The 26,617-nt window shown below is 43.0% G+C and overlaps 1 protein-coding gene across 1 annotated transcript in view; it reads right to left on the bottom strand.

Annotated features, from left to right (window-relative positions):
- The window catches only part of TRIP11 (thyroid hormone receptor interactor 11), a 1,664,886-nt gene that overhangs the window by 1,369,537 nt on the left and 268,732 nt on the right, over window positions 1-26,617 (bottom strand). The window contains exon 4 of the mRNA XM_044073627.1: window positions 11,349-11,621. Coding sequence (XP_043929562.1) covers window positions 11,349-11,621 — 273 coding nt within the window. The remainder of the gene's footprint in view (window positions 1-11,348; window positions 11,622-26,617) is intronic.

Below are 26,617 nucleotides of genomic sequence, written 5' to 3' on the forward strand. Positions count from 1 at the left end.
AGAAGGAATGGACTGTTCTGCATCCGAATCCTCAAAAGGGGAGTAAGCGTGTTCCCTCTGCATCAGAGTGTTCTGATAAAATGGATCCCTGGTCAGAGGAGGGGGAATCTTCCTCCACTCTGGGTCTCTTATCAGGAGGGGGCTGGGAACCTCTGATAAAAGTTATAAGGTCCTCAGCCATCTTAAGCATCTGTTTCTTAGGCATGAGTCCAGTAGATGGGCCTTGTGCAACAGGCCTAGTGTGATGCCTGACTGCTTTGGCTTTAGTAAAAGCCTTAATAGAAAAAGTAGATGAAGGCCTAAATACACCATGGGTGGAGGTGGACCTGTCCACATTAGTAGGTTCGACATAAGCCAGGGCTTCGGTAGTAGTCTGGGAAAGGGCCGAAGGCCCTGCGGTCTCGGGTACAGAGGACACCGCCAAAGACGTGTCGTCGGTAGTCAGGGACTGCAAAGGCGTCTCGCTGAGAACCGGACCACGTGGAGCCTGTTTCGGTGTGGTGTCAGCGGAGACCGCGGGCTTCGTGTGTCGGTCCTTTTCCTTGCGTTTTTTGGGTAAAGCGGTAGTCGGAGTGTCCGACGACATTTTATAGTCAAACGCTTTTCCAAAATAATGTTGGGCGAACTCCGCCCGACGCTTGATAGTGCGTTTATTAAAGGTAGCGCAAAAGCGACAGCCTGAGACGTCGTGGTCTGGGCCCAAACAAGGTATGCAAAGGGAATGGAAATCCTTATGCGGTATTTGCTTCCCACAAGAAATACAATTATTAACTTTTTCTGACATCGGTCTGAGGCAAGAAAAGTTTCCCCAACGGGGTACTTAGCTTTAATGAAGACTTCGGTTCCAAATATTTTCGTAATTCAGGAGCTGGCCGACCGGCACTTGCGAACTGCTTCTGCTTCGGGCACCGCGCGGCAAAAAAGACTGAAGAACATGGCGTCGGCTGTGTCTTATATACTCTGGCCTTCCTGACGTCAGAAGAGTAAGCGACGACAACCGACGCCGGACCAAGACTTTGGAATTCGGCCGACCGAGGGACCGCCTGACGGCTGAAAACCCATCTGTGATTACTGCAGCTGTATGCACGATGAACATCCACAGCCTTGCAAGAGGCCTCTAAAGAATCAAAACCACATTGTAAAGTATGTTTTCCAACTTGTTCAGCAGAATGCAATAAATCCTGTAAATATTTTCCACACAGTCAGAAATCAACATCATTTTCTGTGTAAGCGGTCCCATAATATGCGGTTGATATTTTAGCATATGAAATTGGCAGTTTAAAGCCCTGATTGCAGAAGTCTAAACCTTTTTACCCCATCTATCCAGCGCCCTAGAGTCTATATCAGAAGGGGTAGGATTTTTAGCAGTAGAAGGCTTATGTCCTTGGGACCCTGAGAAATGGTTTCTGGATCCACAACAGGATTTTTTAAAAGAACTTGTGGGATTCGGGAACCCTGTAGTATCTGTCGGGTTTACTAGGAGACAGAGGCAGGGAATCAGGAGCCATAATGGATTCTGAAACCACATCATCAACAAGGTCTAGTACAGGAGGTATACCCAAAGGCCTATGCTGAAGTAGAAGGAGGAAATCCCTAAGCCTCTTTTTAGAATCAGAAAATTCCTGACTTTCCCAGTGGAAATGCTCCCTTAAGGTATGTAAAGTTTCCACAAAAGAAAAATCCTCGGGGGGGGGGGGGAGCAGAGGGAATGGAATCCTATGCATCAAAATCTTCATAAGTAGGTATGGACAAAACCAGGTCACAGGAAGAATTAGGCGGCCGCGGTGGTGCAGCGATTAGCATTGTCGCCTCACAGCAAGAGGTTCTCCGGTTCGATCCTCGGCTGGGGTGCCTTCTGTGTGGAGTCTGCATGTCCTCCTCATGTGGTCACGTGGGTTTCCTCCGGGTGTTCCGGTTTCCTCCCACATCCCGAAGACATGCTGTAGGTGGATTGGACACTAAACTGGCCCTAGGTATGAGTGTGTGTGTGCCTTCTGTGGAAGGCTGGGCGCTGGGCTGGCAACTCGACACTGTAAAACTCCAATGCCAATCATGAGCGGACAAGGTGATCCACTGCGGTGACCCCTAACTGGGAAAACCCGAAAGAAGAAGAGTCCTGATCAGAAGATTCATAGTCAAGGTCAGTCCTAGGCCTCTTAGAGGGGGGGGGGGGGGGTTGACTACCTCTGGATTAGAGTAATAAGATATTCAGCTATTTTGATTATTTGTTTTTTAGGCATAGGGCCTGAACATGTGGCCTGGGCATCATTTTTTTAGACATAGATCGAGATTTAGGCCATAGAATAGAAGGTGAAGTCGGTTTAATACGCAAGTCTGTAGGCCTGGAAACACCCTCAGAAGCCGGTGCCTGCACAGCGGCTCTGGACCCATCCAAGGTAGAGACATCCGCGGGTTCCATAGGTGAAGCATCTCGCGCCATACCGGACTCCGAATGGGTCTCAATAGAGGCTTGCGAGTCAGAAGTAGCGGGTATCAGGGGCTGCAAAAGCGCCTCACTGAGTACTGGCGACTGGCTTAGGAGAAGCATCATCAGTTTTGGACCTCAACAGCCTGTCTCTTGTCTTTTTCTTTGCGTTTTTTCAGAATTCCGGTAGTCGGATGGCTAACCGACGTCACTTCTGGATAATTAAACCCAGAACCGAAATATTTAGAGGCAAAAATGCACAGACGACGGATAGTGCGCTTATTAAATGAAGCACAAAACCAACAGCAAGGTACGTTGTGGTCAGGGCCTAGGCAAGGAATACAGTACAAATGAAAATCTTTATGAGGTATTTGCTTCCTACAAGTAATGTAATTATTAACTTTTACTGACATCGGTAAGGAGCAAGAAAAAGTTTCCCCAATGGGGTACTTAGCTTTAAGTTGAAGACTTCGGTTCTGAAACACGAAAACGAAAATTTCAGGAGTCGTCCAACCGGCAGTTGCGAACTGCTTCTGCTTCGGGCACCGCATGCCAAGAAAGATTGGGGCAATGGCGTCGGCTGCATGATTTATATCCCTGACGACCTGACATCATGGAAGAAGGGATAGCAACCGACGCAGGACCCAAGACCATGTTAATCATGCCAACTGAGGGCAACCTGTCAGCAGATAACCCAAATGTAATGACTAACAGTGAAACACGAAGAACATCAGCCAACCAGACCGAAGTGAGCAGGTCTCCATGCTGTACCAGGGAAAGTACCAAAAGCAGTGAGCGTTGTTGGAATGAGTCAGTCGATAAGTAGTCAATGAGCATTCACAACACACACAGACACGCACACTTTCCAGAGTCCCTTAAGTAATTAAAATTTAAAGTAGAATGAAATTCTTCTTGTCAGTACTTTTCAAACTTGTGCACACACAGACGCACACACACAGAGACGCACAGACACAGAGACACACACACACACAGACACAGACACACACACACACACAGACACAGAGACACACACACACAGAGACACACACACACAGACACAGAGACACACACACACAGACACAGAGACACACACACACAGACACAGAGAGACACACACACAGACACAGAGAGACACACACACAGACACAGAGACACACACACAGACACAGAGACACACACACAGACACAGAGACACACACACACAGACACAGAGACACACACACACAGACACAGAGACACACACAGACACAGAGACACACACAGACACAGAGACACACACAGACACAGAGACACACACAGACACAGAGACACACACAGAGAATCAAAATGGCAAATAGGTTGCCATGAAGTAAGGCTAAGGACTACACTGGCATTGAAAAATCCTTCTGTTTCTCTGTAAACTTCATTGTCTCATGCAAAGTCAAAGTGTACACAAACACACCACCATTTTTTTCACAAAATTAGCCCCAGGTAACTAAATATACTTACAAGTATGGACTACATAAAATAGTGGTCCCTGACATGAAACTTCTGATATTATGAAAAAAATACCAGGTTTCTTAAAGTGGAAATACCACTTTTGGGTAAATAGCATAAAATAAATTTTTCTTAAAAGGGCAATAACATCTGAGTGGAGGAGTGCCCCAATGGGGACTTGCCTCTCTGAAATGAAGCTCTTCACCAACTGTTGCTCCTCAGAAGCAAGAGAGATGCCTCTTCTCAAGACACAAAGTAATGAAGGATTCACTTTGACTAATCCCAAGGAAGAAAAAAAAACAGTCGCTCAGCAATCATAGTGAAGGAGTGGGGAGGAATCCAGAGCTTTCTGAAGCGACCTGGTTGTTGTTTCCTTGGCAGGAAGAAACCCATATAGCCCAAGGGCTACTGCAGCAGTGCGAATAATGAAAATAGCTCAGGCTATGGTGCAGGTGACCCGTGTCCGACTAGAGGCTCAGGGGACTGTAGCAGCTGTCCAGAAAAGATGGGAGGAAGTAACTGCGGCTGCCTTGCCCATACTGAAAGCAATACAAGTGGGTCTAGCTGACACACAGGTGGCACTTACAGGGAGCATTGTGTGTTCACCCTATGGGGTTCTGCATCAGCTGAGCTCATGTAAGCATAACGCATTCTCACTAAGCAAATAAGGGACAATAACATGTGACAGTACACTTATCTCTTTGGAAGTAGTGACGGTCTGCTTGGAGGACCTGCCATGCATGGGGCAGAGGCTGCCTTTTAAGACCAGCAAGCTGGCTGCTCTCTTAACACCTGACTTTCGCTGGGGAACAGAAGAGTAACAAGAGTCCCAAAGCAAGAATGAATGAGCTGTAGGGTTTGCATCTAGCATGGGACAACCTGGCTCTTGTTCCACTGGAATGAATGGACCAAATGAGATAAAGTACAGGAGACAATGGGCAAGTTCTTGGTGGAAAGTACAGCTGTTGAAGAGCTAAACACAACAGAGGCTGTTCTAATGATCAATGTTGCACTTTCCCTGAACATAGAGGGTTGTCACCACTGAAGTCCGGCCTGGGTACCAGAGCTTTATCTTTCCAAGGTCGCACCTCTTATGCATGAGCTCAGCTCATATGCACACTGGGTATATAGACAGAGGTACAAGTGAAGGTACTCAGACTATCTCCAAGCCAGCAGCCTGACGTCTACCAAGAGAAGACTGGTCAGCTAGCAGGAGTATATCTTGAATAATTAAGAAAACTCCCCCAAATCCACTGTAACAGAGCAGAGGTTAAAGCAAAGAGGAAGGGGAATATGAACTCTGAAGGAAGGTAGTGAAGAGGGGATGGAGGGTGGGATAGAATACTGCAACAGTGATCAGTAGGGCAGCTACTGTTATGACAAGTTCTTACACAACTGCACTATGTACTGACTGAAATTAGTTGCAGTATTCCGGACATACTGGTGATTGCCAGAGCTGAAGGAGGAAAGAAGGGTGGTTGGCTACCCAGTTGTCCAGCAGTCTGGAAAGAAATGACCAAGCAAAGGCTGTCCCCTCCTTGGACTTGGAGAAAGCATCAATCTTGCAATATTTTGTAAAAGTGTGTACAGAGGACCAAGTGGAAGCCTGTATGACAGACAGGAATCTACTCCCGTGTGAAATGCCCCTGGAGGAAGCCACTGCCCTAGTGTAATGTGCTTTAAGGCAGGAAGTCAAGGTCTTACCATAGTGTGAGTGGCAGAAAGAGATGGGCTTAGAAATCCAAGCAGCAATAGTTTGCTTGGAGAATGTATAATTTGAGCCCTTTGCTGTGCAGCCAAACAGCTGATTAGTCTTTCTGAAGGACTTTTTCCAGATAAAATCTGAGCTGTTTAGGAAAGAAAGTGGGAAGATGAATAGCCTGACAGACAGGTCATTCACTACCTTAGGTATGAAGGCTGGATTAGGCCTGAGAGTCAGACTGTCCTTGTGAAAAATGAGAAAAGGGGGGTGGCCATAAGACATTGTATTTCAGAAACTCTCCTTGCAGAGATGGGGACCAAGACAAAGACAGTTTTCTAAGTACAGAATTTTAAAGCAGAAGATGCTGGTTCAAAAGGAGGTAGTATAAGCTTTTCTAGCAGAAACATAAGACCCCAAGGGGGAGATGGGTTTCCTTTGTGGTTTAAAATGCAAAATCTACCTGAGCTACTACCAACTCAAAACATAAGTGGAGGGCTAAGAGAGAGCCTGGCACTAATAGCTGATAGGTGAGCTTTTTTATACAACAGTAGGGCAAACCTGACTGAAGTACTTTGCAGAGATACCACAGTACAGCAGAAACTTGTGATAAGAGTAGGTCCTGACTATGTTTGCAGCACCAAAAAGAAAACCTTTTCCATTTAGCTATGCACGATTTTTTAGCAGTGGGTCTTCTGGCCTCTTGGAAAACTTGAACAACCTCTTCAGAAAAGAGGGGTCTTGAAGGAATTAAAATCCTCTCATCCATAGGGTCAACTTGAGAGATGGAAGATTTGAGTGGCGCAGCAATCCTTACTGCTGAGTTATCAGGTCTAGCCTGAAGAGGAATTCTCCTGTAATTTCCCTTTGTCAGATGAAACAGGAAACTAATGCTGCCTCAACCAAAATAGTGCCAGTAAAAAAAAAGAGTTTGGACCACCTTGTAAAACATGTCTGGTCTTTTAGGAGCTGGGATTTGTGAATCAGCTGCAGAAGAGATGGCATCCTGGAAAGCCTCAAGGACAAGAGGGACTGGAGAAGGGGCAGGGGTACCGATCTCCAAGAGAGTGCACTACCTCTTCTGAACATCCTGGAAAGCCTCAAGGACAACAGGAACTGGAGAAGGGGCAAGGGTACCGATCTCCAAGAGAATGCACTACCTCTTCTGAACATTACACATTGGGGAGACTATACAGAACACTATGAAACACTTTGAATGACAATCCACACCAAAGGAAACTTCCTCAATAGGGTAATCTAGTGAGAGGGAGTTCTCTTCATCAGAAGTGGATGTATCCTGGAGAATGCAGCCAACAGGAATAGCCTAAAGAATGGTCAGAATTGTAGTCCTGCTCTTCAGAGGGAGAGGAAACCAGGGTAGGCTTTTTAAGGAGTAGTTTGTGGTTGTGGAACCTGAAGTAAGGAGGTTTCAAAGACATAGCTTTGAATAACCCCTGTGAGAAGTCTATCCATTCCTTTTCCCTAGCTGCTGCGAGAGAAACGGACCACATGCCTAGTCTACTGTTTTTTTTTCTTTTAGGCATGAATTACATCTGATTGAGACACAGAGGTCTGGAACTATGACTTCTACTATTACAGAGCCCAGGATCTCTTCCCCATCTAACATTTGTAGGATGTTGTGTGGTCCCTCTGAAATATTTAGTTTGTTGCACATATCAGCAACCTTCAAGGCCAGGAAAGCCATACCCACGGGACTGCAGCAAGGGAAGACGAAGAACATGCCATACCCACCTCTGACAAGGTCTCAGTAGCATGCATCTGAAAGGTAACCAGATGCAATGCCGGTTCTGAAACCTCAGGAGGTATGTCGGAGTCAAAACATTGGACTGCAGATCTGTTCAAGGCCTCTTTAAATGTTTTCTTCAGTGACAGAGGGACATTGTAGGATGCCGAGCCAGACATCTTGAACTGGGCCATGCGTTTAAATGATGGGCCTCTTGAAAGCTGCTGAGAATGGAAAGCCTCAACCAAAGACTTTTTGGGAATGAATGACTGACAGATTGAGCAAGATTTGAGAAAGTGCTCCAGGCTTAGGCAAAAAAAAAAAAAAAAAAAAGCGCCCTACTACAGAATCTGCCTACACGTTCGCACGTTCGCACTTACCCTGCCAAAGGAAACTTCCTCAATAGGGTAATCTAGTGAGAGGGAGTCCTCTTCATCAGAAGTAGATGTATCCTGGAGAATGCAGCCAACAGGAATAGCCTAAAGAATGGTCAGAATTGTAGTCCTGTTCTTCAGAGGGAGAGGAAACCAGGGTAGGCTTTTTAAGGAGTAGTTTGTGGTTGTGGAACCTGAAGTAAGGAGGTTTCAAAGACATAGCTTTGAATAACCCCTGTGAGAAGTCTATCCATTCCTTTTCCCTAGCTGCTGCGAGAGAAACGGACCACATGCCTAGTCTACTGTTTTTTTTCTTTTAGGCATGAATTACATCTGATTGAGACACAGAGGTCTGGAACTATGACTTCTACTATTACAGAGCCCAGGATCTCTTCCCCATCTAACATTTGTAGGATGTTGTGTGGTCCCTCTGAAATATTTAGTTTGTTGCACATATCAGCAACCTTCAAGGCCAGGAAAGCCATACCCGCCTCTGACAAGGTCTCAGTAGCATGCATCTGAAAGGTAACCAGATGCAATGCCGGTTCTGAAACCTCAGGAGGTATGTCGGAGTCAAAACGTTGGACTGCAGATCTGTTCAAGGCCTCTTTAAATGTTTTCTTCAGTGACAGAGGGACATTGTAGGATGCCGAGCCAGACATCTTGAACTGGGCCATGCGTTTAAATGATGGGCCTCTTGAAAGCTGCTGAGAATGGAAAGCCTCAACCAAAGACTTTTTGGGAATGAATGACTGACAGATTGAGCAAGATTTGAGAAAGTGCTCCAGGCTTAGGCAAAAAAAAAAAAAAAAAGCGCCCTACTACAGAATCTGCCTACACGTTCGCACGTTCGCACTTACCCTGCCAAAGGAAACTTCCTCAATAGGGTAATCTAGTGAGAGGGAGTCCTCTTCATCAGAAGTAGATGTATCCTGGAGAATGCAGCCAACAGGAATAGCCTAAAGAATGGTCAGAATTGTAGTCCTGTTCTTCAGAGGGAGAGGAAACCAGGGTAGGCTTTTTAAGGAGTAGTTTGTGGTTGTGGAACCTGAAGTAAGGAGGTTTCAAAGACATAGCTTTGAATAACCCCTGTGAGAAGTCTATCCATTCCTTTTCCCTAGCTGCTGCGAGAGAAACGGACCACATGCCTAGTCTACTGTTTTTTTTCTTTTAGGCATGAATTACATCTGATTGAGACACAGAGGTCTGGAACTATGACTTCTACTATTACAGAGCCCAGGATCTCTTCCCCATCTAACATTTGTAGGATGTTGTGTGGTCCCTCTGAAATATTTAGTTTGTTGCACATATCAGCAACCTTCAAGGCCAGGAAAGCCATACCCGCCTCTGACAAGGTCTCAGTAGCATGCATCTGAAAGGTAACCAGATGCAATGCCGGTTCTGAAACCTCAGGAGGTATGTCGGAGTCAAAACGTTGGACTGCAGATCTGTTCAAGGCCTCTTTAAATGTTTTCTTCAGTGACAGAGGGACATTGTAAAAAAAAAAAAAGCGCCCTACTACAGAATCTGCCTACACGTTCGCACGTTCGCACTTACCCTGCCTACATGTTCGTACTTTCGCACTTACCCCTCCTACTGGACATCTAACAACTTTCAAACAAAAATCATAAGTAAAAAGGATGGTTCTTCTGCAAGGCATTTATCTGTATAAACAATCACAGCAAGGGTAACACCAACCAAACAGCGATCAGTCCAACAGAATCACATCCCATGTTTGGGATGACAATGGGATAGTCTGAAGCTCCAAGCTCACACATCTGTTTTTACATCCAAACACATACAAGACAAAGTCATGTGGACATAAGACCTCAAAGATCAAGCTTTGGTACACTGACCATATGTAAGTGGTGACAACCCAAACTTCAGGAATACTGCAACAATGATTTCAGTCAGGACAACATATGAGGCAATTATGAAAGGATATCTAAAAATACCTAAATCTGTAAATTTTAGTTCTGGCTGCAGATCTAGAGGCTAGGTGGAATGACGGCCAGATTTCAGGTGGGATCCACAGTTCTAACTCTCTTTCTCCACATTTTTCCTAAAATTTTCTGTTTGTCTGCTGACACTCAAAGTTTTACATAACCTACTAATTCTCAAATTTTTTACTCCTTCAGCCCAACATCAATTTTATCACTAACAGTCCCTACCCAACAAATAGCCTTAAGGAGCTATATCAAACAAAACAATAAATGTGGCTGGCTATGTGAGGATGATACAAACACACTGCCAACAACCAGCATTAGATACATGAAACTCCAGTCCAACCTATGAATCTCCCCATGTAATTATATGCCGAATTTCCATAATCCTTCCCACTTTTAAATAATTCTACCTGGGAATAAACCACCACAGCACCTCAGAAAGGCTTTGGAACAGAAAGTATTTAAGTTTCATACTAAGGCTTTAGAAGTGCAACATTCCTGGATTTACTGCTGCTGCTATGCAGTTCTTTAGAAATATAATATAAAGCCTTATGCACACCCCTTTTCTAGGCCATCCACACCCTGCCTTGATTAAGTTATTGCATATCAGCCAGGGTTGTCTTATTTGTCTGTACCGTGATCACAGTCCACCCCAAACCATAAGTAAAAACACCGGTACCCCACCATCTGAACAGTGTCACTAAAAAGGTACAATCTGATCCAGACACTTTGTTAGAAGTTCCATTTCTAGATGCAAGAGTTCTGTCACTGACGCCTCCATCTTGACTCCTCAATTGCTGCACTATTATAGGTTACAGTTTTTATTTATTTTGTGTCGACTCCTCAATTTCTGCACTATTACACGTTATCATTTTTATTTATTTTGTTTATCCTACATTGAGTAGGTTAGTCACACTAGGTTAGTGGTAGGTTACCGTTTTTATTTATTTTGTTTATCCTACATAGAGTAGGTTAGTCACACTAGGTTAGTGGTAGGTTACCAGTTTTATTTATTTTGTTTATCCTACATTGAGTAGGTTAGTCACACTAGGTTACTGGCCAGGGCATCAGGGAACTTCCCCTATTCTTTTCAATAGGTAGTGTGGGATTTTTTTTTTAAATCTACCTGAGCTACTACTAACTCAGACAGGACCTCAGTTTAATGTTTCATCCAAAGGATGACTGACACACACACACACACACACACACACACACACACACACACACACACACACACACACACACACACACACACGTGCAGCACCCCCTTATGCTGCACTGCAGTGTCAGCAATCAATCTAGCTGGTATGAGAACAGAACCCACAGCCTTCTGCACCAAAGCAGAGTGTGCTACTTGCTGCACCATGGACACTTAATACTTTATGTATAAGGCATGCTGGTCCTCCACACAATTTAGTAGACTCTTCCCTCTGTGAATGTTTCTCCAAGTTTTCCTTTGCTGAACTGCTACTGTGCATTTTCCTCATCCTGCATTTATTGCATGCATAAATACACACCCAGTCTCAACATGAAAATGGTCCATTAGGATCAGTGTTCTACCTCAGTTAAATTCACAAATAAATGGACGTGTCAAAAAACTGTTGAATTTTTCAGTGATTGTTTTACCTGTATAGATCAACAAACTGCTACAGAAAAATAAAATGTAAATTTAATGCATTTTAACCTCTGCAATTTGTTTCCAGTGTGCGACCTCTTCTTCAAGCCTAAAAACATGATTTGAAAGCTTGTTGATTTCTTGTTGTGACCACAGGACATCTCCAAAATCCACATCACTTCCATGAAACCCAGAAGCAGTAACTGATGTAATGTAAGGGGCAGAGTCTGAGGTCGTAGGCGCAACTCCCACCCCTGCTTGTGATGACGGGGCTGCTGTCTGTAGCTTTTGCAACTGTTCCTGAAGAGCATTCTGACGAGCTTTTAAATGGCTGATTTCAACCTAAACACAACAAAACAAATTACAAACATTCTTTAAGATGTGAAAATAAAGTGCAAGAAATGAAGTCTCCAATTAATATTTGCCACTGCTTTTTTCCACTCGTGTGTAGGTACATCTTTTAACACATTAAAGCTAGAGACGTAATACACAGTAGAGGATTAACATTTGTTACAACAAGTCACACGTTCTGATCATTTTACTTTTGGAAACTACTTTAGGTCTCTGATCACAATAACTTTTTTTGTTTAATGTTTTCACTGGCAGTCTGAATTCCTTTCAAATACCTCCAAACACCTTAACTTGCTAAATCCTAAAGTGTAACATGAAAGAAGCTTTAGCAAACTGTACCATTCCTATACATTTGATCATAAACAAATACAACTGCATTTGCCTCCATAATTACAAAGGTACTGTTTTTTGAAGAGTTTCATTTGATATTAAAAATAAAATGTAAATAACTATAATAAAGCTGCACTGTTACAAATATTAATGTCTCAGATCAAAGCAATGAAGCTACATATTTAGACAACATAATGCTTTAGTCTAGCCATCTACACATACGAGTTGCACCTAACTTATATAGCCACCCCAGTTACCATAAACCAAGTTTATTAGGTAAAGGGAAATTAAAGATTTCCAGGCCTTCTTTTCATATCATGCACACACATCTACGGGTGACTTAAAAGTCAGCAATCCACCTATTGCATGTCATTGGAATGTGGGTGGAAACTAGAGCACCTAGAGAAACTCCAATTAAACAGAGGGAGGATATGCAGACTCCCCCACAAAAGTCATTCCAGCTAAGAACCAAACCAGAGAACCTCCTTAGAATCAGACAGCGATGCCACCCATTTTAGGAATTTCACCCATAGTAAACAGTAAACATCAAATCAAGGAATGACAAACTCAGGCTTCTGCCAAATAAACTCAAGTTACATATAACAGAAAAAAATCTCTACTTCTTGAGTTTGAAAGACATTAATAAACAAAATGTTAGACTCCCCCCTCCATGTATTTATCCAGTTAAAACTTAAATGTTGAAATATTTTTTCTCTTCTAATCTTTTGAATCCCAGTTGCAAGTCAAAGAAAATCAACCATCAATCCAACTTTCTCTTTTAGTTGCTTTCAAAGCAGGCTTTAGCATTAGCATCCCACAACCTGCAGTACTGTGCAGATTATGTACAAGACTCAAAGCTGTATACTCCTTAACTGCTTCTCACCTTTAGAGTGACCAGAATATATGGCCAATCTTTTTAGGTACAGGAATTATTTTAGCTGGGTTCTGCTATGCAATCCTAGGGGTGTTAAGGACAGCACACCAAGGGGAGGGAAAAAAAAAACAGGAAAGATTAAAAAGGAAACTACTATTTAAAATATGTTGTTAAAAAGCTTGGCCTGTTCTCTTTTGTTGATTCAAAGCAGAGCAAAGATCTGCCGAGACAAGCATCTGATGCATGATGAACAGTAGGAGTTCCAAGAAGCCTGAAAAGCTTAGGTCTATGTTAGGCTACCGAATTTAAAAAACTCAAACCGCATATTACCGAACCAAAAACAGCGAACAACAACATTAGTGAACACAGACAACAGTGAAAAAACTTCAATGAATGACCACAGTCGGTCAACATCGCACACACAACTAGCCAAGGTGGGGTCTGTGCCCCCCCCACATCCGTCCAATGGGGGGGTGCCCACATACCCCCAACTATGTATACCAACTCAGACATCACAGCACAATGGGGAATAGAGCATTTATAAAAGGTTTCCCTTCACTTACCTTGTGCATTGTGTTACTTCCTGGTTGTTGGCCGACTATAGCCATTCAATGAAGATTTTTTCACTGTTCAGTGTTCCTAATGCTACAGTTTGCTGTTTTCCATTTGGTAATGTATGGTTCAAGCTTTTTTAAATTCGGTAGCCAAACATAGACCTGAAAGGTTTTATCTGCTCAGTAGTCCTACTGCTTTTAGCATCAGTCCTGCTGATTGACAGGTTATGGACCTCTTCTTATCAGATCATAACTTTTGTATCCAATATCAAACATCTCTGCCTGCAGGCCTACAACATCCCAAGCTCAAGTCTCTGGGTGGCTGTCCCATGGAAACATTCTTGGAAGATGAATGCCCAAATGAAGACAAACTTGGAGGTCAAAAAACAGCTTACGGTGCTTAACAAATGTGTTCAGGACAACCAAGCAGAAGACCACTAAATAAAAAAGTACAGTTTTGTACCTACCATAAATGTAGATGTTCGAGGATTCCATTGCTGCAGTCCTTACTATTGGGTATAGTCCGCATCCAGTCGGCCCGAATACCAGAGTATAAGGCTGACGTCGGTCAGGGCGCATTAGACTGACGTCAGTACGTCAGGGTACTAATGCGCATGACCGGCGTCATATCCTCAGTCTTTTCTTGCCCCAGATGTCAGAAGACCCTAAAAAGACAAGGCCCAAAATACCTGCACCAAAACATGAACAATATATACAAAAATATAAGCAGGTAAATCACCTACACAACCGCCCCTAAACACAGAGGGGAAGGAGGGAGGGTAAATTGGACTGCAGCAATGGAATCCTCGAACATCTACATTTATGGTAGGTACAAAACTGTACTATGTTCTTCGCCTTCCATTGCTGCAGTCCTTACTATTGGGTAGAATCCCAAAGCAGAGGTAAGGGAGGCTGGCAAATCATAAAGAAGCAGGAGCTGACAACATGCCTTGCAAAACAGCTGTGGCAAAACCAGCCCTAGACTTAGAGTAGATAGGAAGGTGATAATGCTTAGAGAAAGTATGCACTGAACTCCAAGTAGCTGCTTCCAAAATATCCTTAGTTGCCACCCCGTAGAAATGCTGTTGAAGTGGCAGTAGCCCTAGTGGAATGAGGCCTAATCCCAGCTGGAACCTCCTTGCCATGATGGGAATAACAAAATGCAATGCAAAAGCCAATCCACCTAGAAATAGTTTGTTTTGACACAGGCTTGCCCTGCGAACTCAAAGCAAAAGAAACAAACAACTGCTGAGACTGCCTAAAATCCTTAGTCCTGCTTAAGTAATAACGCAATTGCCTGTGTACATCTAAAGTATGCAAAATCTTTTCCCCTTTATTTTGGGGGTCTGCATAAAAGGTAGGCAAATGAATAGTTTGGTTTAAAGCCACACTAGAAACCACCTTAGGCATAAAGGAAGGATTAGTACGTAATGATACCCTATCCTTATGGAAAATCAAAAGGGCTCGACTGCCATAAGGGCCTGCAACTCAGACACCCTTCTTGCAGAAGTAATAGCCAACAAAAAGCAGTCTTCCATGACAAATATTTCAATTCAGCAGTAGCCGCAGGCTCAAAAGGTTGTAGAGTAAGTTTTTCCAACACAAAATTGAGATCCCAAGCAGGAGTAGGAGCTCTACGTGGGGTCTTATATTCTTAGCCCCTCTAAGAAACTGCTTGAACAAAGGATGCGAAAACAATGGTGGGTCACAATCATAGTGAGCTGAGATCGCTGCAGCATGAATCTTGATGGAAGAGAAGGACAGACCCTTGTCCAGTAACTCAGTAAGATATTGAAGAGCCATACTCAAATTAGGCTCAGAAATCTCCAAATTCTTTGCTTTACTCCAAAATAAAAATCTTTTCCATTTTGCTGCGTACACTTTCCTTGTACTAGGTCTTCTAGCTTCCATAATCACATTTAAAACTTGTTGAGGAAGTTGAGACCTGCTGTGTTTCAACACAGAATATGCCAGGCTGTCAGAGGAAGAGAGTGAAGCTTGACATTGAGCAGATGACCGTCCTGCTGGGATAACAGATGCGGAGTCAAAGGTTAAGGCCATGGAGGCTTCTTTACCAGACTCCGTAGTAGAGGGTACCAGTGTTGCCGAGGCCAATCTGGAGCTATCAAAATCATCCTTGGCCTGTCCTGTCTGACCTTTAACAGTACCTTTGGAAGAAGAGGCAGAGGTGGAAAGGCATACAGATGAAGGTTTGTCCAACTGAAAGACAGAGCATCCACTTTCCAAGCTGTGTGATGAAACCCCTTTGTGCAAAACTGTGGCAGCTGGTGGTTTAGTGGAGAAGCGAACAGATCTATGTCTGGAGTTCCCCATGACACTGTCAATTTCTGAAATACATGAAGATCCAGTTTCCACTTGTGGGGATCCATGATTTGTCTGCTTAACACATCTGCTAAGGAGTTCTGTGCTCCTGGCAGAAACCTTGCCTGAAGAGTTAGGTGCAAGCGTAGCGCAGTCTCCCATAAAATCATTGCATGCCTGCATAGAGGATAAGAATGTGTTCCCCCTTGTTTGTTGAAGTACCACATGACAGTTGTGTTGTCTATTAGAATCAACACCTGCCCTGGAAGAAGTGACTCCTTGAAAGCCAGCAATGCGAACTGGACTGCTAACATCTCCTTTATGTTGATATGTAGATGCTGTAGTCTGGCAGGCCACTTGTCTTGTATCCACTTTACATTTAGATGAGCTCCCCAAGCAATGTCTGAGGCATCTGTCGGTAAAATCTGACTCGCCTCTGGCCGGGTCACAGAGAGTCCCTTGTTTAGGTGACATTCCTGAGCCCACCACAAAAATACTCTTTGAAGGCAAGGTATTATTTAAATGACAGTGTCTAAATCCTGGCAGTGCTGTGTCCATACATTTTTGAGATACCATTGTAACTTCCTCATATGCAGTTTGGCATTGGGAAGCACCAGAATACAAGATGCCATGAACCCTAATGCTTGAAGGACTGTCTCTGCAGTCAGCACGGACTGATGAGATAGTTGATGGAAGTAAAGTGACAGACTCTTTTGTTTGTCCGGGGTTAAAAGGCCATCTGGGCTGCTGTATTCAGTCTCACACCCAGAAAGCACATGTCTTGAGAGGGTACTAGACTGGACTTTATTTCGTTCACAGAATACCCTAGGCATCTTAGCACTGCTATAAGATATTCCAGATGCTGTAGAAGGTCTTCCTTTTCTGGAGCCAGAATCAGGCAGTCGTCTAAATAAGGATAGATTTGAAGTCCTTGTAGCCTGAAGTAAGCTATCACTGGAGCCAGAACCTTTGTGAATACTCTGGGCAGTAGATAAGCCAAAGGGCAATGCAGAGAGCTGATAATGAGAATCTCCAGCTTGAAACCGCAGATACTTCCTGTAACTTAGCCTGATATGCACATGAAGGTAAGCTTCCTTGAGATCTAAAGTTACCATCCAGTGATCTTTGCCCAGCAGGGGTAAAAGCTGTTGTAACGTCAACATCTTGAACTTGGGAATGTCCAGATAAGTGTTGAGGAGAGATAAATCCAAAAGCAGTCTCCACGTGTTCCCCTTCTCTGGTACTAGGAACATGCGAGAATAAAATCCTAGGCCCCTTTCTGACACAGGGACTGGTAGAATGATGTCCAACACCCATCTGTCTTGAGTAATTAAATCCCAATTTCCTTTGAAAAGAGACAGTTGTCCTTCCAAAGGAGCTGCCAGACGAGAATCTACTGGCAGTTGAAAAGGCAGGTCATTGGGTCTGTTTACGAAAGGACTGACCCCTGCCCTCACCAGAAGTCTGAGCAGGTGAACTCCCTGTTCTAGGCCTAAAAGAACCTTGAGCCCTGCCCCTACCACGTCTAGATCTACCCCTAGACTGGGAATCATAAGCAGGACATGTCCACCCCTTAGCAGGCCAATTTCTACTAAACTTCGGTGGCTGTACCTGCAAAAAATCTTTAACAGTTTGCATAGAATTAGCTTTGTCCTCCATTTTCTTTAAAACTGCTTCCACAGGTGAACCAAACAACACATCAGACTGTAAAGGAGCATCCAAAATCCTTGTCTTAACATGCTCAGCCAAATTTTGATCCCTCAACCAGGCATGCCTGCGAAGAACAGAAGTAGTGGCAGCCACCCTCGAGGAGGCCTGCACAGCATCAAAACCACATTTGCAAAGAATGCTTGCCCACTTGTTCAGACACATAAACTAAATCCAGCAAGTCTTTACAATCAATACCTTCCGCCAAAGCATCCACCTTAGATTTCAATTGTGAAAGGAGATAATTTTGATATTTCAGCATGTGAAACTGACAATTCAACGCTCTCATGGCTAGAGTGGAAGAAGTATACACTTTCTTACCCCACCTATCTAACGCCCTTGCCTCTTTGTCAGTGGGAACAGGATTTTTAACCACAGAGGCCTTAACACCTTTAGGCCCCTGAGAAACAGTTTCTGGGTCCGCCCTAGGACTCTTAAACAAATACTTATGAGCTTCGGGCACCCTATAGTACCTATCAGGTTTAACAGGAGCAGGAGGCAAAGAATCAGGGTTCAGGGAAGCCTCTGCAAAACATCTTCCACCACATTCAACACAGGAGGTATAGCTAAGGGCCTATGCTGGGGTAAAACAAGAATTCCCTAAGCCTCTTCCTGGAATCAGAGTAATCCTGGCCTTCCCATTTAAAGTGCTCCCTCATGGAATGCAGAGTCTCTGAAAATGAAAAATCCTCAGGAGGAGAAGCCAAGGAGTGGCATCATCCATATCAGAATCAGAATAATGAGGATACTCCTGCAAATCTTCCAGAAGATTCAGAAGCCCCTGAACCCTGTTCAAAACTGTCAAACTCTGGTTCCACTCTAGGCCTCTTATCAGGAGGGCCCATAGAACCTCTAATCATAGTAATCAAATCTTCTGCCATTTTAAGCATATGTTTCTTAGGTACAGAACCCGAAGGCTAGGAGAAGCCCCTACTGAAGCTGAAGTTGGCCTACCTCTAAAAGAAGTTTTGGCAACAGAAGGAGAGGCTCTAACTACTTTGGGAAGAGAGGGAAGAATAGTTACCTGAGAAGCCCCTCAGCCTGGCCTGCCTCCTGAGAGGGTACATCCTGTAACAGTAAAGTTTCTGCCTGAGACTCTATAGAAACTCCTGGCAAAACCTCTGGCTCCACTGAGCCATCTAAAGAACCGACGTCTGGGACTGCCGGTTCATCAACCCTAGGCTTCGCTGTTTTGTCCTTGCGCTTCTTGGATGAAGCGGGCCGGAGCATCCGACGGCATTTTATAATTGCAACGCTTCCCAAACACTAATCTGGCACAGTCTAACCTCCTCTTAATAGTGCGTTTGTTAAACTTAGCACAAGAGCGGCAACCAACAACGTCGTGCTCAGGCCCTAAACAAGGTATACATAATGTATGGTAATCCCTATGAGGTATTTGTTTCCCACAAGAAATACAGTTATTCACTTTTTCTGACATCCGGTTAAAAACTGAGGCAAGAAAAAACCAAAATATTCCCCAACGGGGTACTTAGCCAACTCTGATTCGATCTGAAACTCCGGTTTCGGAAATATTTCAGAACGCCAACCTGCACTCGCAAAACTGCTTCTGCATCGGATCACGCGGCAAAAAAGACTGAGGATATGACGCCGGTCATGCGCATTAGTACCCTGACGTACTGACGTCAGTCTAATGCGCCCTGACCGACGTCAGCCTTATACTCTGGTATTCGGGCCGACTGGATGCGGACTATACCCAATAGTAAGGACTGCAGCAATGGAAGACGAAGAACATCTGAGTAAGCATGATGGAAGAAAGTATGTATATATACTTTACCAGAGTGGTAGATGTTCCAGTAAATCAGTCTTGCAGTACCAAGTCTTGGGACATCATCCTATGCAGAAGCCCATGGCCAGTTCAAATACCACAGTCTTTCACCATCCCCCACCTGAAGGATGCCCTTTGACATCTGGTGTCAGCAAATCTGTTCTATAAAAGGTATGTTGCCTGGCACCATCTTTACGTCTTCCTTGTTTGAAGTACCACAGTCTGATGTCCCTGACACGTAGCACAATCTGTCTCACTGACCCTACTGACAAGTGATGGCCCTTATTCTAAGGGATCAGGGAAGTGATGGGGGATGAGTAGGTAGGATACCCTCCCCAACTCTAGGGTGGAAGAAAAAAGAGGTAGCAGGGAGTGGGGAGTGCAAAGTATTGCAACACTAATCTACTAGAACACCTACAATTACGTTAAGCTGTGTACCACGTTCATCACAGTCAATGCTGCAGAACTGAGTCTTGGGAAGATTTTATATGAGAGGCTGGGTAGAGTTCCAGTCTGGGACAGCAGGATCCGCAGGATGGCAGAGGGAACCCCGGCTTTAGCTCTTGATAAGGAACCACGATGCAAGTGTTTGAAGTATGTACAGAGGACAAAGTTTCTGCTTGTAGGATGGCCTTAGTAGGGTCCCTTTCAAAAACGCTGTAGCGGAAGCTTGAGCTCCAACTCTGCCATGGAGCAGTTTACCATGCCGAGAGTAACAAAAAGGAAATACACTTGGCAATCTAGTTTGAGGTAGTCGCTGGGAAAATACAGGAATTCCAAGCAGCCTGAAAAGATTTATGCACTCCTCTGTCATAATGCTAGTAGCAAAGGTCCTGCGTTTTACAAATACTACCAACAGCTGGTAAGATTTATCAGGATATTTTGTCATGTGTAAGCAGAACCTTAGTTGCCTGTATGCATTTGTCATCCCTGTTCCGTGGATTAAGAAAGAAAACAGGGATAAGAATAGCGTTAAGGAGCCCTCTGGGCAGAGAGGAGCTGGGTCTTAAGGCACATATGTCCTTATGGAAAATACGGAAGGGTTCTGTGCACATCAGGGCTTGTAGCTTGGAGATGCACCTGGCTGAAGTGAGCACCAGCAGCAGGGCTGTTTTCTATACAAGCAATTTAAGGGGGTGCTTAGGCATAAGTGTTAGTATTCCCAAAACACAACTCAGATCCCAGAAAGGAGCAGATTCACGCCTAGGTGACCTGTAATGCAAGACCTCTTTTAGGAATTGCTTCATAAGAGGTTAAACATATGCTGGAGGGACATAGGAAGGAAGACAGGCAGATATAGCTGAATTACGCACCTTTAGACTAGAACAAGACATCCCCTTTTTTTCCCCAAAAATTTCTTTATTGCAGTTTTTTAGGTTACAACATACAAGACATTATACAATAAGATGCACACACAACATACAACAGAACATACCATTCTATATACAACATATACAAAGAAGTCATTTTGTACTAACCACATATTCTGCAGTGATAAGAAGAATAAAACAGTACCTTTAGTTGTTTACTACACATACTAGGGAAAGTCCAACTTAAAACCTCTTTATATAGGGTATGTGTTTATTTAATCAACTTACCTACGCAAGTATTTATAAAATGACAATGTTAAAAAGGTTCTAAGTATATCCTTATTGGTTGTCTTACATATATTGATATTTCACTTTTGGATTTAATATTTTTACCTCTTGAGAATGAGAGCCAATAAGTATTCCCAATACTCTTGGTAACATTTACGTTTCTTAGTAACATATAGTAGCTTGTGGGAGACCATGTATTTGATTGCTACATTTCCAAAACCTTCCCATGTGAGTGGGGTTGCAATAGCCCAATTCTTTGTAATATAGAAATTGACTAGTGAACATATGGTGGTGAGGACATGCTGTAAGACTCTGGGAAGATTATTCATATTTATGTGCAGTATAACCGTTTCCCAGGATAAAGAACTTTTTTGGTAGCCCATGAACTTTATTACATTCCCACATAACATGTAGAATGTCTGCTGGTTGTTTCTTGCACTGAGGACATTCAGGTGAGTATTTGTTATTTAATTTACTAATTTTTTGAGGGGTAAAGTATGCATTATTGTTAATCATAAGTTGGGTGTAGACTAACATTTTGAACGGGCTGAATTTGAGCTTGTTTTCGATGGTATCTTTTTTATTTTGTTCAGTAATTTGTGGGTTTTTCGTCTGCCAGTATGAGGAGAATAAAGTACAATTCTGATGTTTTATATCATTTATAAGTTTATAGACTCGTAGTTAGATTTTTTTTTAGAATTAACTAGCATCTTGTTTATCAAAATTTTCAGTATGAAATTTAGTGTTTACAAGGTATTTGAGTGAGTTCATAATAATTACGTATTTCTTTGAGAGATTTAATTGCTCTCGTAATTGTGTAATATCACATTCCTTCAAAATTTATAAATTTCCCTTACTGTAATACCTCTTATTAAGGGATACTCTTGCAAGTTTAATTTATTATTTAGTAGCAAATTAGGATTAAGGTGTATAGGTTGCAGTAGAAGGAGGGCATTTAACAACTGTACAGATGAAAAGAGCTTTTGAGTAGTTAAAACCATTTGTTTAATAAGTGGATGTAAATTCTTAACATAAACAGAGTTTTGGTTCAAGTTTAAGAATAGGAGAGCCCTAGAATTGCACCCAAGTGTCTTAATTTGTTCATACCAAATTCTAGACCATAAGGGGGACCATTGTTTGTGTTTGATTCATAATTTAAGATTTGACAGTCCATATGCCTGGATAATACTGTAGTATAATTTTAAATCAGGTAACCCTACCCCACCTTTAGATTTAGGAAGTATAAGCTTTTCATATTTGATTCTAGTAGATTTAGGATACCAAATAAATCTGGATATACTTCTTTCCATATTTATAAAAAATTTTTGAGGTATAATTGTGAAGGTAGCATTCATTTGGAAACAAATTCTTGGTAGCATGTTCATCTTAACGATACTGCTTTTTGATAGACATATTGATATTTTTCCATCTGTTCATATCATTTCCAATAGTATTCCAGGTATGGGTTGTTATTTTTAATCATTTCACTAAAATTGGGAGTATATATTACCCCCAAGTATTTTAGCTGATAAGTTATCTTTATTCTGCTCTCCGGGAAGTAAAAGTGCATATGTCCTATGGGATTGTTGGGATTTGTTTGGATTTAGTTTGCAATTTGAAATCTCTGAGAATTTTTCAATGGCTGTCAATATTTTAGGAAGATCTGTTGTGGGGAGTTGTAAGTATACAGTTGTCGTCAGCAAATGCCGAATATATAATGTTAGTATTTAATACTTTTGGAATGTGTAGAAAAGATTTGCGATATATAAAGAAGTAGGGGTTCTAGGTATAAATTAAAGAGGTAAGGAGAAAGTGGACACCCTTGTCTCGTGCACATCCCCTTCTTAAACAGGAGACAGAGAGAGAGAGAGAGAGATTCTAGTACCTGTTCCAATGTAGCTTGTGCAGGTAGAAAACCATTAGCCTTACACAACACAGAAAACCTTTTCCATTTAGTGACGTATGATTTCCTGGTATTTGGTTTTCTAGCTTCTTTCAGTACAGACAGGATGTCCTGTTAAAAGGATTGTTTGGAGAGAATCAGTAGGCAGTCATTCATGTTGCAAGTCTCAAGAGTTTGCAGGTTGGGATGAATGACAGCCCCTTGTGCTGGGTTAGGAGACCCATAAAGAAGAGGAGTGTGATGATTCTCCCTTCACTGAGCATCAGCAGGAGGGAGAAAGTACAGTTGTGTACACTTACCATAAATGTAGATGTTAGAGTGTATTCACTGCTGCAGTCCTTACAAAATGGGTTATCCGGTCTCTGTCGCAGTCGGCCAGAATACCAAAGTCCTTGGTATATGACGTTGGCTGCCCTCGGAATAGGCCTGAGGTCAGGACGTCAGGTACAAAAGAAGGCAGCCGATGCCATTTCCTCACTTTTTCTTGCCTTAACAGTCAGGACCCCCAAAAAGGGTTAGACCAGAAAAAGAAAAATCCAGTCTGTGCCCTAGGAAAAAAGGGGGTTGGAATGGGGGAAACTAGGACTGCAACAGTGAATACACTCGAACATCTACATTTATGGTAAGTGTACACAAAGTACAGTTGTGTACACTTGTAGATGTTAGAGTGTATTCACTGTTGCAGTCATCATATTTGGATTATCTGCTTGCAGTAGCCCACAGTCGGCCTGATTATCAAAGTCTTGGGTCCTGCGTCGGGGTTGCTGTCTCGTCTTCCATGACGTCAGGTAGTCAGGGGTATTAAAGCATGCAGCCGATGCCATTACATCAGTTTTTCTTGCCCCAGATGTCAGATGCCCCCCTAATGGGAAGCAATTAAACATATATATATATATGCAAGGTTATACCTCCAACAAAAAAGCAAATACACCAAAAATCTTTTAAGCATAGCAAAGGAGAATAGAGGTATAGCCAAAAGAAGTCAGGGGGCTGGAGGGAGGGTAACCAGGACTGCAACAGTGAATACACTCGAACAGCTACATTTATGGTAAGTGGACAAAACTGTACTACATTCTTTGTGTTTCATTGTTGCAGTCATCACATTTGGGTAGATTCCCAAAGATAATTGATGGGAAGAGGAATTTAGATAGCATTAGGACCAGCTAGAAGGCCCTGCAAGACTGCAGTGGCAAAACCAGCTCTGGACTTAGAGAAAATTGGCAAATGGTAATGCTTGGTGAAAGTATGTACAGAACTCCGGGTAGCAGCTTCTAAGGTACAAGACTAGGATACAACTGGTAAGTTGAGTCGAGGAGGCAGATTCTGGTAATTTGGAAGGCGGCTCCAAGACACCAGCCGGTGCTGGAGAAGGCCTTTTTGAAGCTTTAGATTTGGAGTCGGATCTGGATTTTGTAGACTTGGAAGAAAAAGCCGATTAACTAGATAAGGCTTCCTCAAAGATTGGTTTCAGAAGACCCCCCCCCCCCCAAGACTATCAGCTTGTTCTTTCTCTCCTGCAACACTCTAGGAGAGAGAGCATGACAGAAGCATGATTCCTGCAAATGGATGGCTCCCATGCAGCAGACACAGCTACTGTGGCCATCCGTTAATGAAATGTTCTGGAGCATTTCATGCATTTTTTGAACCCAGAGGGTTTATGCTCCTTGCTATCCTTAGACATTGCAGACACACAAGCAAAACCAGAGAGAATAACTGAGGACTAGGTCCTCTAACTAAAACAGGCCTAGCCCTGCAGATGAATTACACGAGGACTAGGTCCTCTAAGTTAAACGGGCCTAGCCCGGTGTAATAGCAAACTAGGTCTTCTAACTCAAACAGACCAAGTATAACACAGACACACACACAGGTTCAATCACACCACACAGGTTCAATCACACAGGAAAAAAAATTTTGCAACAGTGTGACGGATCCACACAGCCTACCAGTTTTTGCTATGCCTCGAGCTACATATCACTGTGTATGTTTAATTATTGCTAGATTGATTATTGCTAGTTCTTGATATGCCACTACATCACTATATGCTGCTAATATTGTAACAATACAATATGCTTAAGAGCAGGCCTTGCTCACTGATTACTGGTATTACTGAACTTTTGTTAACCTATAAGTTGTTTATCAGCTTAAAAGATGTTTACCAGAATGTGGGGATTTCAAAGAGGAACTATATCACAAGGTTGTGAGCTAACTGTTCTCTGAAAAAGGGAAGTAGGGCACAAGACCAGACATTACGAGACTTGCTTACAACTTAGGAAATGATCTGTAATTTTCTAAAATATTCCATCAACTCATGATGAGCCTGTAATGTCAGATCTTTCTACAATATTCTGTCAACTCAAAAAAGACTATAAAAGCTCAAAGGCTAAGATGAGAATCATCATCAGCATCTGGATTTGATCACATCACCAGCCTGAACTGAGCTTAGAGACATTTCGCCAGTGTCGGCCTTGCCTTGACTGAACAGATAGGGAAACTTCAAATCCTATCCAGTGCAGCTATCAGTGGCAAAGATGATTTTGTTTATGCATATGCTTGTAAGTACATGATTTATTAGTTTTTCTGTTTATTTAGTATTCGCTTTACTGTACATTTAGAAAAGTTTTGCTTAATAAATTAATAAGTTTGAGCCTTGGTGTCTTGTGTCATTTCTATTCCTGTATTAACCTCAGATTTTGAATTAACGGACTAGAACACTTGGCGTAGTCGGCAGGATCTGGGGTTTGCAGTGGAAATGTCACAACAACAACCACTGTCTTTTTCCTTTAAAACACCTAGGCATAGGTAAGAAGGATGCCGCATTAGGCACCCCAAATAAGTTGGGCGTTGATGCTACTTTGACAGCATTATTTGGGAAGTGGGATCCTCTTGCTAAGGTATTGAGTCAAGTTTCACCTCCTCCTTCTCCAAAACCCTTGCAGGAAAGACCTAAGGCAGACCCCGATAGCCTAGCTAGAGCTTTAGAGGAGTTAAAATTGGATGATAAGGGGAAAAAGGTGAAGGAAGGGGTGGGGGCAGCCGGATGGCTGTTCTTTGAAGCAATTCAGGAATTAGACAGAGATGTAGATTCACTAAAAGAAAAAGTTCTAGAATTAGAAGAGCAATGTAAAGAACTCACACACACACACATAGACTGGATAGAGATGCCTTAGAGAAGGCAAACATGGCACTTGTTAAAGTAGGGGAGGAAGCTGAACACTGGAAGTCTAATTCAGTGACTTTAGCTACTCGGATAATTCAACAGCGTAGACAACAAAATGGGAGAAAACTACGCCATCTGCCCTCAAGGCCTCAGGTTCGTGCTTTGCTGTGCAAGGCGGAGTTTGATCCTGAGGAGTGGGAAGGTGATCTCCCCTCAACAGATGAGGGTGATAGTGATTTTGAAATAGTAAATTCTCCGTCAGTGGAGGCGCGCCCAGTTATTGAGAAAAAGGGACAGTGGACTGGAGGGGCAGCACCACAACAATGGGTTGAGGTGCGAAGTTATACTCAAGCTGAATTATTGAATATAATCCAAATTTATAAGGAAAGGCCAGGGGAAACTGTTTTAGCATGGTTTCTTCGGGTTTGGTACACAGGGGGAGAAGCGGTGTCTGTAAATGCTTAAGAGATGCACCAATGTGCATGTCTGGTGTTTCACCCGTGTTTAAAGCAAATAGTAAACAATGTAGATCATGGTGATTCCCAGGTGAATACACTGGTGGTGTGGTTAGCCTCGGCTTTCCGCGCTACTTGGCCCGATGCTACAGCAGTAGCTGACGAACATAAGCCGTGGAAAACAATAGCAGAGGCAATACAGCAGTTAAGAGAAATGGCTATGTTGGCTACCGTTTACTCAATGGAATTGAGGGATGAGGTATTAGTGCTTCCGAGAGGACCAGATGCACAAATTATGACT

The sequence above is a fragment of the Protopterus annectens genome, chromosome 6.part0 (assembly GCF_019279795.1).
Source record: "Protopterus annectens isolate FY-2018-M chromosome 6.part0, PAN1.0, whole genome shotgun sequence".
Classification (NCBI taxonomy): domain Eukaryota; kingdom Metazoa; phylum Chordata; order Ceratodontiformes; family Protopteridae; genus Protopterus; species Protopterus annectens.